Source organism: Salvelinus sp. IW2-2015, linkage group LG8 (assembly GCF_002910315.2).
Source record: "Salvelinus sp. IW2-2015 linkage group LG8, ASM291031v2, whole genome shotgun sequence".
In the NCBI taxonomy this organism is placed as follows: domain Eukaryota; kingdom Metazoa; phylum Chordata; class Actinopteri; order Salmoniformes; family Salmonidae; genus Salvelinus; species Salvelinus sp. IW2-2015.
The window spans coordinates 33954424-33969638 of NC_036848.1; the positions used below are offsets into that span (position 1 = coordinate 33954424).

General features: G+C 43.4%; 1 protein-coding gene across 1 annotated transcript in view; it reads right to left on the minus strand.

Annotated features, from left to right (window-relative positions):
* Positions 1–15215, minus strand: part of pcdh15b (protocadherin-related 15b) — a 185485-nt gene that overhangs the window by 155718 nt on the left and 14552 nt on the right. Inside the window, exons 2-4 of the mRNA XM_070444889.1 lie at positions 10991–11108; positions 5826–5840; positions 4439–4504 (exon numbers count right to left, since the gene is read on the minus strand). Of these exons, the coding sequence (XP_070300990.1) occupies positions 4439–4504; positions 5826–5840; positions 10991–11081 (172 nt within the window). The 5' untranslated portion in view covers positions 11082–11108. The remainder of the gene's footprint in view (positions 1–4438; positions 4505–5825; positions 5841–10990; positions 11109–15215) is intronic.

A 15215-nucleotide genomic window follows, 5' to 3' on the forward strand; every position in this document is an offset into this window, starting at 1 on the left:
GAAGACATCCTCCTCCCTCATGTGGTACCCTTCCTGCAGGCTCATCCTGACATGACCCTCCAGCATGAAAATTCCACCAGCCATACTGCTCGTTCTGTGCGTGATTTCCTGCAAGACGGGAATGTCATGGTGTTCTGTCACGTGTTCTGCCATGGCCATTCTAAAACTGACTCTTGGATCGGAGGGTGAGGACTAGGGCCATTCCCTCCAGAAAAGTACGGGAACTTGCAGGTGCCTTGGTGGAAGAGTGGGGTAACATCTCACAGCAAGAACTGGAAAATGTGTTGCAGTCCATGAGGAGGAGATGCACTGCAGTACTTAATGCAGCTGGTGGCCACACCATATACTGACTGTTACTTTTGATTTTGACCCCCCCTTTGTTCAGGGACACATTATTCCATTTATGTTCGTCATGTCTGTGGAACTGGTTCAGTTTATGTCTCAGTTGTTGAATCTTGTTATGTTCATACAAATATTTACACATATTAACTTTGCTGAAAATAAACACAATTGACAGTGAGAGGATGTTTCTTTTTTTGCTGAGTTTAGATTATATACAGTACCAGTCAAAAGTTTGGACACACCTACTCATTCAAGGGTTTTTCTTTATTTTTACTATTTTCTACATTGTAAAATAATAGTGACATCATCAAAACTATGAAATAACACATAAGGAATCATGTAGTCACCAAAAAAGTGTTAAACAAATCAAATATATTTTAGATTTTAGATTCTTCAAAGTAGCCAACTTTTGCATTGATGACAGCTTTGCACACTCTTGGCATTCTCTCAACCAGCTTCATGAGGAACGCTTTTCCAACAGTCTTGAAGGAGTTCCCACATATGCTGAGCACTTGTTGGCTGCTTTTCCTTCACTCTGCAGTCCAACTCATCTCAAACCATTTCAATTGGGTTGAGGTCAGGTGATTGTGGAGGCCAGGTTATCTGTTGCAGCACCTCATCACTCTCAAATAACTCTTACACAGCCTGGAGGTGTGTTTTGGTCATTGTCCTGTTGAAAAACAAATGATAGTCCTACTAAGCACAAACCAGATGGGATGGCATATCACTGCAGAATGCGTGTGCCTTGAATTCTAAATAAATCATTGACAGTGTCACCAGCAAAGCACCATCACACCCCCTCCTCCATGCTTCACGGTGGGAACCACACATTTGGAGATCATCCATTCACCTACTCTGCGTCTCACAAAGAAARGGAGGTTGGAACAAGAAATCTCAAATTTGGACTCATCAGATCAAATGACAGATTTCTACCYGTCTAATGTCCATTGCTTGTGTTTCTTGGCCCAAGCAAGTCTTTTCTTATTATTMGTGTCTTTTGGTAGGGGTTTCTTTGCAGCAATTCGACAATGAAGGCCTGATTCACGCAGTCTCCTCTGAACAGTTGATGTTTAGATGTGTCTGTTACTTGAACTCTATGAATCTGAGGTGTAGTTAACTCATGAACTTATGAACTTATCCTCTGGAGCAGAGGTAACTCTGGGTCTTCCTTTCCTATGACGGTCCTCATGAGAGCCAGTTTCATCATAGCGCTTGATGGTTTTTGCGACTGCACTTGAAGAAACTTTCAAAGTTCTTGAAATGTTCTGGATTGGCTGACTTCATTTCTTAAAGTAATGATGGACTGTGTTTTCTCTTTGCTTATTTGAGCTGTTCTTGCCATAATATGGAATTCGGTCTTTTACCAAATAGGGCTATCTTCTGTATACCACACCACTCCACAAATTAACAGGCACACCGGTTAATTGAAATGCATTCCAGGTGACTACCTCATGAAGCAAGTTGAGAGAATGTGCAAAGCTGCCATCAAGGCAAAGGGTGGCTACTTTGATCAATCTCAAAAATATAATGTATTTAGATTTTTTTAACACTTTTTGGTTACTACATGATTGCATATGTGTTATTTCATAGTTTTGATGTCTTTACTATTATTTCTGCAATGTAGAAAAATATATATATTTTTTTATTTAAAAAGAAATTGAGTAGGCGTGTCCAAACCTTTGACTTGTACTTTATATATTCCACTCACCGGCCTGTTTATTAGGACCATCCCGTTCACGAAATGGATTGCTTTTACAGACAGTGAGTCACGTGGCCGTGGCTTCTATATCAGGCTGGCAGACAGGCATTGAGGGGGGGCCCCCTTGGGTTGTGCCGTGGCGAATCTTTGTGGGCTATACTCGGCCTTGTCTAAGGATGGTAAGTGGGTGTGAAGATATCCCTCTTGTGGTGTGGGCTGTGCTTGGCAAAGTGGGTGGGGTTATGTCCTGCCTGTTTGGCCCTATCCGGGAGTATCATCGGATGGGGCCACAGTGTCTCCTGACCCCTCCTGTCTCAACCTCCAGTATTTATGCTGCAGTAGTTTATGTGTCGGGGGGCTAGGGTCAGTCTGTTATATCTGGATATTTCTCCTGTCTTATCCGGTGCCCTGTGTGAATTTAAGTATGTTCTCTCTAATTCTCTCTTTCTCTCTTTCTCTCTCTCGGAGGACCTGTGCCCTAGGACCATACCTCAGGACTACCTGGCATGATGACTCCTTGCTGTCCCCAGTCCAACTGGCCGTGCTGCTGCTCCAGTTTCAACTGTTCTGCCTGTGGCTATGGAACCCTGACCTGTTCACCGGACGTGCTACCTGTCCCAGACCAGCTGTTTTCAACTCTCTAGAGACAGCAGGAGCGGTAAGAGATACTCTCAATGATCGGCTATGAAAAGCCAACTGACATTTACTCCTGAGGTGCTGACCTGTTGCACCCTCGACAACTACTGTGGTTATTTTTATTTGTCCATGCTGGTCATTTATGAACATTTGAACATCTTGGCCATGTTCTGTTATAATCTCCACCCGGCACAGCCAGAAGAGGACTGGCCACCCCTCATAGCCTGGTTCCTCTAGGTTTCTTCTTAGGTTTTGGCCTTTCTAGGGAGTTTTTCCTAACCACCGTGCTTCTACACCTGCATTGCTTGCTGTTTGAGGTTTTAGGCTGGGTTTCTGTACAGCACTTTGAGATATCAGCTGATGTAATATATAAATACATTTGATTTGATTCAGTTTCTGCTCGATTGAACGTTTCCCGAGAACGGCTGGAAAATKATTTTGGTTCCAACCCCTGACTCTAACCAGCACCACCACCTTGGGGAGCTGTAGACAGTCCTGGTGACAAGGTGAGGGGAGCTGTCGGATGATACCGGGGTATTTCCGAATACTAACGGTATGATTTTCAATACAGTTTTAAAAATATATGTTTTTTTTTGTTATTGAGCTGCTTAAGTTAAGTATAACTAAAAGAAATCGAAGATGTGTCAAATAAATGATATGCAGCTCAGGGCTCCAGTTATGGATTTGGCTTGCTAAATTGGCTAGATGTCAAGATCAAGCTTCTTGGTAACAGCAGAGACATTCAATCCCCTTCTGGATCAAGATCCCTGTTGCCTAAATTATTTTGTGTGTTGAAATAGCGCCCTTTGTTTTCACTTCTGGTAATACCGTATACTCTGGTACGGTATAGAAACGGTATGATGGTACGAAAATCTGGATACCGCCCAACTCTACTGCTGATGTCCATTGCCAAGAAGCAGCAGTGTGGAAAAGCCTTGATGCTCATTAGGCAGTTGGTAGCTAAAATAACAGCCAGCCACTGACTTCCGCTTACGCCTGTCAAATGCATCAATAATGTTCAAACGGAATTACAGGTAACAACGAAGCCCAGCCCGGGCCACCACGCCGAATAGTGAGTCTGGAGAAAGAAGGGAAAGAGGGGAAGGAGAACAGAGAGATCTATTACAGCGAGGGGCCCCTGGCTGTGCAGCATACTGAACACCATCTGTGATGTGGCTGCCAGGGACCGGCCCGGCGTGTAACCGTCAAGGGAGGTTTTAAGAGGGAGAGAAATATGGCCACAACAACGAACAGCAACAGCAGCTCCACTCATTAGTGCCTCCCTCCCTGGTGGGCACATTTAAATTCACCCATAAACTGGTAATGGCTTAGCCCTCAACTGAGAAAAACAATTAGGAAGTGGAGAATGTGGAGTTTAAGTGGTAAACACACACATGGCGAAAAACCTCCAGAACAAGAATTTTGTGAACTATCCATTTGTCTCTTTTATTACATGGGAAAATGCAATGCTCTGTGTGAGGAGCTTTTCATTCCCTGCGACTCAACCAGGGTTTATGATTATTTATGATCCCAGCTTCCGTTACATTTGAATAATTTAGCAGACGCTCTTAGGCAGAGCAACTAACAGGAGCAATAAGTGCATTGCTCAAGGGCACATCGGCAGATTTGTCACCTAGTCTGCGCAGGYATTTGAACCAGCAACCTTTCGGTTACTGGCCCGACGCTCTTAACCATTAGGTTAACTGCCGCCTCTGACATTGGTGCATTGTTTCAACAATGCTGCATGTAAAGAATACATACCATTTGGGCTCTCTTCATCTATGGCAACAATTGTGGCAGGTGGTCCAGTCCTGGAGAGTTTGCATTCTGAAAGAAAAYAAAAAATTACATTAACCTGTAATCTCCTGTTACACACCATTACAATTTACAGTCGTACTATGACTAGAAGCCACACAGGACGGAACATTGAATGGAACTAAGCTATATAGATGTACTGCCACGGGGGAGAATAAAGGGAGAATATGAGCAAAGTGCACAGTGGTAATGACATATGACTTCTTTATGAGCAGTATGAGGCTATTACCGGAGGGTTGGTGGGGGTAAATACACTTTTAGAAAAAAGGGTTTCAAAAGGGTTCTTTGTGGAGGGATAGCGTTCTACCAAGAACCGTTTTGATCTGAAGAACCTTTTTTGGAAGACAAGGGCTCTTTGTAAGGCAATGGGTTCTACCTAGAATCTTTAACATCCTAAGAACTGTTTTTGGAAGAAAGGGTTCTTTGATGATTCTTTGGAAGGCAAGAAGGGTTCTACATACAGTATAGCCATATGTCATATTTCCCAGCATTCTCTATTTCAGGGGGATTTTCAGAATTGTTTGTTTTAATAGCTGTGTTTTGGCATGTTACATTGATTGATTGATACATTTTATGCTACACAAAGATAAATAGCATAGATTCTTCTAAACTAATCCAATCTGTTAGTAGTTGTACTCATTACTGAGATGGTTGTTCCAGTTTACATGATCAAGGTAGTTTCAGTATTCAATCTTCCCTAACTTGGCAGTCATTCTGAGTGCAGGTTGCGGATGACATAAAATCCCACGTGTTGGATATCCGAACTCTGGCTAGATTCTAATAGGAATTAATTAAACACCACTTTGCAAGCCAGCATAATGTGACTTGCAGGCCTGATGTTGCCTGTAAACCGGGAGTTTCTTAACACCACTGTGTTAGGGTATAACTAGGCCCTCAAACAAAGGCCTTATGCGATATGTAATGTATTTAACTTGAAAGGCTAATAAGGCTGGAGGAGCTGTTCATCGAGGAAGAACCCTCCAAAGATATGTGTATTTTTAGAACCCTTCGTAGATGGTTCTAGGAAGAACCTTTAGATGATACAATTGTTCTTGGTAGAACCCTTCATAGAGGGGTCTAGGCAGAACCTTTCATAAAGGGTTCTAGATAGAACCATATACAGGGGGATTCTATGAAGAACCCTACATAAAGGGGTCTAGGGAGAACCCTATTCAAAGGGTTCTACCTAGCACCAAAAAGGGTTCCCCTATGGGGAGTAACCGAATAACCCTATATGGTTCTACTGAGCACCTTTTTTTTTTGAGAGTGACTGCTACAGTCAGATCACAAAGAGAGACACAGGGAGAGACAGGGAAAAGATCCATCGCCTTACCATCATACTGCCAGTCTGGAGTCAAAGACAGTGTCATCAGCCAGAGAGCCGAATAGAATGAAGAAAAGAAAAAGACAAGCAGGGAGTCAGAGTTCCATAAGATACTTGAAAGAGAACAAAAAAAAAGAGGAAAAAGTGAGGGAAGAAAAAGTATCAAAAGAAAAGTACAGAAACGTTGTAACTTTGAAACAGAGATGCGAAAGTTCACATTATAGTACCTGAATCCACCACTTGCACCTCAAAACACAATCTCCATCATCCTTCCTTTCCTTGCCAAGAGCTACAGAATCACTTATAAATCAATTTATCATATACGTGCAGGTGGACTTTGAGCAAGTAAACATAAATATCTCACCACCAAGCCCACTTCTGACACCAGCCAAGCGACTAATTAAGCTATTACCTCAAACATTTTACCCCCTTCAATTTTTCCCCTTCGCAGATCAGTATGCGCAAACATTACCCACAACCCACTATGGTAGATTTACAGTCTAGCGCAGAGCAGTGGGACGAGGCTGTGGTGGTGGAGAGGCATCTGAATAAAGTGCATCAGTGAGTGATTTGATGAACACCGTTCCTGGGTGGCAGGCTGGGAGAGATCTATTGCATCATGGGACTGCATTTGTTACGGGGGGGTGTCCGTTTCACCCCATCACTCCCAACCTCCCTGTTTAAGACACACACCTTTACAAAATATGAATGGCTAGTTATGAGAAGACCGACAGCTCGGTATAAATCACACCGCGTCAACACAGTGTTGAATTCCTCCTGAAAGAAAGAGATGTGGTCATGGGGGAAACGGTTTCCTCAGGGAGGGTGCACTTGCTGGATTATTACTTAAAAAAATACAACTATTTATCTTCCCAACACAATAGCSGTTCGCAGACGGCGGTGGTGGTGAGTGAGCGTTAATACTAGGAAACCATTGCTAACTGACAAGATATCAAAACGCTCCAGCTCCCATATAAACAGCTCCAAAACGGTCTGGGACTTGAGTTCGCTCCGGAACATTGGGCCTTGATTATATCGGTTTGTCGTATCTGGAGAATGGATGTATGGACAAGCAAGGGGAAGCAACAGATGAGAGATACGTTCAGTCCTTATGCTTTTAGGTCCTCTGTATGGCTGGCCTTCATAAATGACTAATTACCCACTAGCTGACTAGAGTTAAATGAGTCACACGACATCAGAAAGGCTGTAACCCAACAACCCCCCGGCAACTGTGGCCCTCATATCAACGCCAGCCACTGCAATGCAACAACCGTCTCTACGGGAGAACAAAAAGATAGTGTGACGTTGAAATATTCATGGAGGGGTGTTACTTCTATATACTAGTACGCAGAACAGAGGGACTCCTGTCTGTGATCGACTTTCCAGATTCCAAACAGGCACAAAGAATGTTTTGATCAATTGTTTGGGACTGTTCAATAGCCAACCAGAGCCTATAGACACAGTATCCAATTTCACCTACTGTTTGAAAGAAAATGTAAGCAATATACCAGTTTCCACAAAGGCGTGTATATTTTGTACGTGTAGGCCTACAGCTACGAACATCCTGATGCACACCGTGTACACTATCCAACGTCATGTTATTGCATATCGTAATATGATTGCTAGTCATTAGTACCAGAAAGTATATTTAAGTAGTAAGTAACAGGCAGACATTTTGAAACCACACCATCTCAAATGCTATAATGGGTAGCAAATGCCTCAATAAGCAGACATTCAGTAAGCACATTATCTATCCAATCATCCAATAACAAATCCACGACTTTGTACGGACGCCCCAAAACTGTAAAGGTCAAAACGAACAGTCCCCTAAAACCTGCTCCAGCCAAAAAGCAATCTCCAATAAACTGATAAGTGTACCTAAGTCTAACAGTGAGAAATATACTTGTATTTGATTTGATGGATTCAGCCTTATTTGAAGGCTGAAACACCAGCTTGGATTTGAGGTTGGTGTTATTATAGCCATTCATTGTTCACTGGGGTCAATACCTGACCAATGACACACTGCATTCAGGTGTTCTCTCTCCACAGATCATTGGTTCAAAGGAGACCATTAGGATTAGTATTCTATTTCAGAATAATGAGGGTGATGAGATCATTGGCTGACATCTGACCCTCTGATTGGTTAAACGGTTAAATGCTTCTTTGACCCTGCAGGTGTTACATTCCTCCCATAGAAATATCATTGACTAGAACAGATATCCCCATTTGAGTCAATGCACTGTAATTCTATTTCTATGCTTCCTCCCACTTGTCCTGATATGACACCAGAACATTGGCTGATTACAAAGTGGAGCGACGGCGTGTGACAATGAACTTTGATGTCCAAAGACAATCCCTGCATGTGCCCGCTCCTCTAACTGTGATAACCTGTATGAGAGATGCTGCTATGAGATTGGAACGACACCATCCAGAGTAAATCGCCACAGAAATCAATAGCCAGCTATACGGAAGCTACCTGCACAAACTCCAGGTCAGCGAGGCTAGATTTACTCCCAGGACGAGAGGCCGTTCTAACCACATTATTTCTCCTCAGCCCATTCACGAGAAATACAATGTAAAGGGGAGTGGGTTGGTAATGAGTTGTTTTTTTGTATGTGAGGTGAATTGGATACGAACGGAGTGTATGTGAAATTGATAAAGAACGATAAAACACAGAATGTGATGTCCATATTATAATTTAAAAAACACATAATAGAATCAATAACAAAAACAATTGCAGAGAGAACTTCACTAAACAATAAGTGCTTCTACCATAGCATATGATTTTCTAATCAAAAACTTAATGCAAAATATTAATGGATACAAAGAAATATTCAATATTCATTACAGAATCCACTTACAGTCCATCGTTCCTGTACCATGAATAATTTCATACTTCACTAATGTTTCAGTTTGACTTTGAATTAAAACTCTCAATTGGGGATAAACACATTAGGATATGATATTCAGAGTTTGTCAAACCACCTTTTGAAGTCAAAGCGTCATGAGCACAACAGGTGGCAGTGCCTGACTTATTTTGGGCATTAATTTAGCCCGTGCACGCACACGCACACACACACACACACACACTACACACACACACACACACCACACACACACACACACACACACCAACACACACACACACACACACACACACACACACACACACACACACACACACACACACACACACACACACACACACACACACACACCCATCCCATTATCCATTTCCATTATCTCTAATGAAGCAGATAAAAAAAACATGCAAATCCATTGATGAAAACATCAGGAGTCCAACACACACACACACACACAGTCTCTCTCTCTCTCTCTCCAAAAAAGGAAACACACTGGGGGGTTACAGTCAGTGTGGTGTCTGGATAAGAAAGAGAAACATACAGGCTGGTGCCCCAGTCTGAGCCAAACTGAGGCTGGCAATGCATGCTCCCCTGATAAAATAAGTTCTGGAAGTTTTGTCAATAATCTGATCTCCACCATCAAATAGTGTGCTACTGTGCTTGGCCTGAATAGTAAACTGGTGGGAACTCTGACAAACAAACCAAAATACAGAAATTGAAATGGATTTTGTTTTAACTCATGAACCTCAAAAAGAACTGAGGGGAGACAACTAAAATATTGATGAGAATAGTGCTAATAAAACAAGTATATGTCCTTGATAGTTTGCAGTCTAGTTGGTTTGTTTTTGTCATGCGATTTTAAACATGTAACTAGCTAAAGTAGGTCTATATAACGATATATTATTCCTATGCACAGATAGCTATACACTTATATTGATATGTACAGTATAGCCCAGAGGGGCATGTGGCGCATAACAGAGAGATAACTATCTGAATAAGTGTGTAGGTGTGAGTGGGACACTTTGCATGCCTGGGCACCTGAGTGGTGCTGCTTAGTGCTCAAGGGGAACCGACCTCCAGTCCTATTAATACACAGTGCTGGATCCCCGGGATGAGCCCCATACTGAGACACATCCATACATAATGCAATGGAGAAGAATCCCACTCTGTCACCTAAGCGGGGAAATTCAACTTTCTAACAGGAGAAATAGAAGAAGAGAGAGAGACAGAGAGGTAGGTAGAGAGGTCGCGAGAGAGAGAGAGAGAGAGAGCGCAGGCCAAAATTAGGACTGTCTTGTAGGTGACACTGATCACTTGCTTAAGATGGTATCTATTGCTCCATGGCAACCACAGGATGAGGATGCACTAATTTGTTTCTGCATTAGAGTTGCTTTGCCACAACACACTTATCTCTATGTTCTTGCATCCATCTCCTACAGTGACAAAGGGATATTTTGAAATTGGAATAGGAAGTACTTGACCATGAGTAGTAATGTTATGTCACAATCGAGGTGTTCTGTTTGTCCCTACATGAATAGACAGACTATAAAACTATTTTCCAGCACTGATATGCAGCTTGATGATCATTCTAGTTAGAAGAATACTAACTACAGCCTCAAAACCTTATGCCCTAATCAAGTCTAAATTCCACTGTACATCAGAAAGTGACTGATTTCTGAACCAGAGGTGAAATTCACATTGGGCTAAGGTGAGAACAATGAATTAAAGTGTCAGTCATTCAATTGATCAATTTGATTGATTAAAGTGTCCAACATTAGCGGCCCAACACGATAAATCAGTTTGAAATAGACATTTCCCTTTTTTCTTTTTTAAAAGGTCTCCTTTTGAGCGGATTCGGACAGACGGATGAAGGAGCGTCAATAAAATCGATAGTACATTTCTGAATATTCAACTCCATTCAGGCACTGGTCAAATGCGGAGGCAGTAGCATCCGTGACTTCACTAACATCAAGTAAAATATGCTTCCATGAATCAAGTATCGCCACATAAATCCAGAGGAATCTGTCAGGTTGAAAACTAATCAACGAGCAAACGGCTGCAGCTGAGCAGGAGTATAGAATCAGAGCTCATCACTGGGTCGAGGCAGTTTGAACATATCAGTTAAGTTCAATCTGAGACCATTAATCAAATACAGTGGTGCAAATGGCATAGAAATACAAAATGTTCATCAAAATAAACCCATTCAGTGTATTTTAGCATCTGGGTATTCTGAAACAAAAACAGGCCTATGTGGTTGTATATTCGCCTTGTTTGCATAGAATATAGGTACTTGAGGTGTGGAGGACTTACCATCTGTGTCTTGCGACAGGCAACAAGTGGCTAACAGCAGAAGTCCTATCCATATTCCTAACCATTTGAAGTGCCATGACCTCATTTGCATTTTCGTCAAGCGTTACTGCGTGCCCACCTGGAGGGAGAGAGAGAAAAGAGAGAGATGAGAATGACCTTTTCCGTCGTGTACATCATAAGGGCCAGGGGTTGAGTTGAACAGCAAAAAATACCCCTGGCCCTATTCACTAGGTCTAAAAAGCTACATAGCCAGGTGATAATTAATAGCTGAACTCTTGTAGATCCAAAACCTTGTAGAATACCACAACCTATTTACATCCACCTGAAATTGTCATGGTATCTTTGTCATGGTATCTTGACACGGTATCTTAAAAAAAAAAAAAGTTACTCTTTCATCATTTTATCTCCTTACAGCATTTGCCACCATCTCTCAAGAATTCGGAAAACCGAACCCAAACAGGTGAATTACAGGTATTCTGAAAGGAATCCGACACCGGAGCTTATGAGTCAGTCCATTTCAAAGGAAATTTCCCACCCAATTTTACCTTTGGGAAATAGTCTTTTATCGAAGGGCTATGGGTGTCTTCTATCAAATTCTGGTTCTCTCGTGTAATACCACCGGGGAGGAACTACATTTAACCTTGCCCTTTGAAGTAGACAGTGAAGTTGATAGTGTTTTCCACCAGAGAGATACAGTCCACAATACAGTATAGCTTTGATGTTTCCTCCATCATGGATGCTCCATGTCTTCAGTGGTAACTTATTTTACTGTATGAAAACCAGGCTTTGCCAGTTATCCCTGCACTACTGATAAAATACCACAAAAAAACGTTTTTGGGAAATATATTGAGAGGATAGTGAGAGGATAATCTTGTGGTCGAAATACATGGAATTGCTAAGATGCAGGAACTGTGAACTTATGACCTTGTGGATCTCACAGACGGTGCAGAATGCAATGTTTTGCATTATACTTCACTAAAAAMAATTTCACTGAAATGAAAAGACACACGCAATGAACAATGGAGAAACGCAATGGATTGAAACACTTTTTCAACGGGAGATACTTTGGCAGAAAGTGTGAGTCCTGAGCTAAGGAAGAGATACCAGCCGGACAGAGACAGATCATGACGGAGGCTTTCAAGCCAACCGATTCCTTTCACATCAATGCCCTTCTCTTTATGAACTGATCGCTCACCAGTCATGCAGGCTCACTGATCATTATGCATGGTCTTTGTTCCTCTCAACCAAGAACTTCTTTGGAGAGACAAATACAATGTAATCCACTCTATTGTCAGAATGGATGCATCTCCTTCCCCGCTGTAGTTCTTTCCTCAGATTAAAAAGAGAAAAGACCACTGACAACCAAGACTCAAAAGCAAAATGAACACTAGAGTTTCAAAGCTTTAACGCCAAAATGTGCCTGGTTTTGTCACGTTTTCAGAGCTTTTAATCTACAAAAGGTAAGACCATAGAGACAACGTTTTGAAAAACATACAGACCAGTCAAAAGTGTGTCCAAACTTTTGACTGGTCTGTATGTTTTTCAAAACGTTGTATTTGTCTCTCCAAAGTACTGTACACACACACACACACACACACACACACACTGAACAAGCCCATACACACACACGCGCACATACGCCGACACACAAAATGGCAAACATCTTTCCCAGTATTGATAGGTCTCAATAAACTAATGGCCCAAAACAGTACCTTTCACTTCAGCTTTAATCCCTGAGAGTAACAATGTGATTGGCTCAACCTTCCAGCAGCACAATCTCACAAAAAGGCTCAACATCTACTCTAACAACAACTACCTTTTTCCTAATATTCTTTGAGAGGGAAAGCTAACATCAAGTTGGCATCTGTCACGCCCTGACCTTAGATATCTCTGTTTTTCTATATATTTTGGTTAGGTCAGGGTGTGACTAGGGTGGGTACGCTAGTTTTGTATGTCTAGGGGTGTTGTATGTCTAGGGTTCTTGTATGACTATGTTTAGTTGTCTGCACTATTTGTATAGCTTCACGTTTTGTTTGTGCTTTATTGTTTTGTTGAGTTTTCAGTTTTATTAAAAATATGTGGAACTCTACTCACGCTGCGCCTTGGTCTCATCTTTATGACGAATGTGACAGAAGATCCCACCAAAAATGGACCAAGCAGCGTGTACAGGAGGAGTGGACTTGGAGGGAGATCCTGGATGGGAAAGGACCCTGGACGCAGGAGTATCGCCGAGCTAAGGAGGAGATAGAGGCAGCGAAAGCGGAACCGCGACGATACGAGGAGATAGCTCAACGGAGCAACCACGAGAGGCAACCCCAATCGTTTTTTGGGGGAGGCACGTGGAGCAGTCGGCGGAGCCGAGGAGCGATCCAGAGCCAGTCAGGGAGTCGGATGAGGAGCTCGACGCAAGATTCCGGAGGGACGGTGCTAGCATTGAGAGGTGCTGCAGAGCGGGCGTTTCACCTGTACCGGTCCCACGCATCAGGCATCCAATGCGCCTCCACAGTCCAGAGCTTCCGGCGACAGTTCCTGGTCCAGAGCTTCCAACGACGGTCCACGGTCGGAACCTCCTGAGACGGTCTACGGTCGGATCCTCCTGAGCGTCTACGGTCGGAACCTCCTGAGACGGTCTACGGTCGGGAACCTCCTGAGACGGTCTACGGTCGGGAACCTCCTGAGACGGGTCTACGCGGTCGGGAACCTCCTGAGACGGTCTACGGTCGGGAACCTCCTGAGACGGTCTAACGGTCGGGAACCTCCTGAGACGGTCTACGGTCGGGAACCTCCTGAGACGGTCTACGTCGGGAACCTCCTGAGACGGTCTACGGTCGCGGAACCTCCTGAGACGGTCTACGGTCGGGAACTCCTGAGACGGTCTACGTTCGGGAACCTCCTGAGCACGGTCTACGGTCGGGAACCTCCTGAGACGGCGCGGGGTCCAGAGGCCTCCAGCGACGGTCGGCGGTCCAGAGCCTCCAGCGACGGTCGGCGGTCCAGAGCCTCCAGCGACGGTCGGCGGTCCAGAGCCTCCAGCGACGGTCGGCGATCCAGAGCCTTCAGCAGGGGTTCTCAGTCTAGAGCCTACTGCGACGATCTACGGTCCGGTTCCTCTGGCGACGAGCCACGGTCCGGGGCATCCAGAGATGACCCACGGTCCGGAGCTTCCAGAGCTGCGTCCAGAACCGGAGCCGCCACCAAGGGTAGATGCCTACCCGGACCCTCCCCTATAGGTTCAGGTTTGCGGCCCGGGAGTCCGCAACTTTGGGGGGGGGGGGTACTGTCACGCCCTGACCTTAGATATCTGTTTTTCTATATATTTTGGTTAGGTCAGGGTGTGACTAGGGTGGGTACGCTAGTTTTGTATGTCTAGGGTTTTTGTATGTCTAGGGGTGTTGTATGTCTAGGGGTGTTGTATGTCTAAGGGTTTTGTATGACTATGTTTAGTTGCCTGTCTGCACTATTTGTATAGCTTCACGTTTCATTTGTGCTTTATTGTTTTGGTGAGTTTTCAGTTTATTAAAATATGTGGAACTCTACTCACTTGGTCTCACTCATACAACGAACGTGACAGCATCAGAAAAGAAAAACACTTATTATTTGCTCCCTGCTGGAGTTTCTCTTGAATAGGCTGTTGGTTCATCCTGTAATATAATGTCTATAAATTGGAGGAGCCCGGAAAGTAACATGGTACTAAAGTCATCAACGTGTATTGCCTCTAACACAGTACTCAGAGGAGGAAGCTGAGAAWGCAGACAATGATCAGCTAGGTAATGGACCACGTTGAACTTGTTAACACTATTAATCAATTTCTGTTACCAGTGTTTCACTAACTACGTGAGGAGACACGCCATTAGCCTGGCGCACTATCTAACGGGAAACTACTCATTGGGAATAATGAAGCGGATAGGTTATGTGATGTGGCGGAACTGGAAATAACACTGAAGGATTACTCTTACCGGTAATTACTCGATCAGTAAAAATCGTCCATCTTTACCTTACTTTACTTAACATGTCAGTAAAAACTCGATAAACCTTTAAACATACATGTATGCATCTGTCCAATAGCGCTCTGCTGTCTTGGAAAAGAAAATATGAAATATTTTGTCAACAAAAAGTTACATCTCATTACTGTATTGGACACTGTGTAATGGTCTTGCACATGGAACTGATATCTATTAGGATGGTGACAGTTTCCCTCCATTATCCACAGTTAGAGGTGATCAGG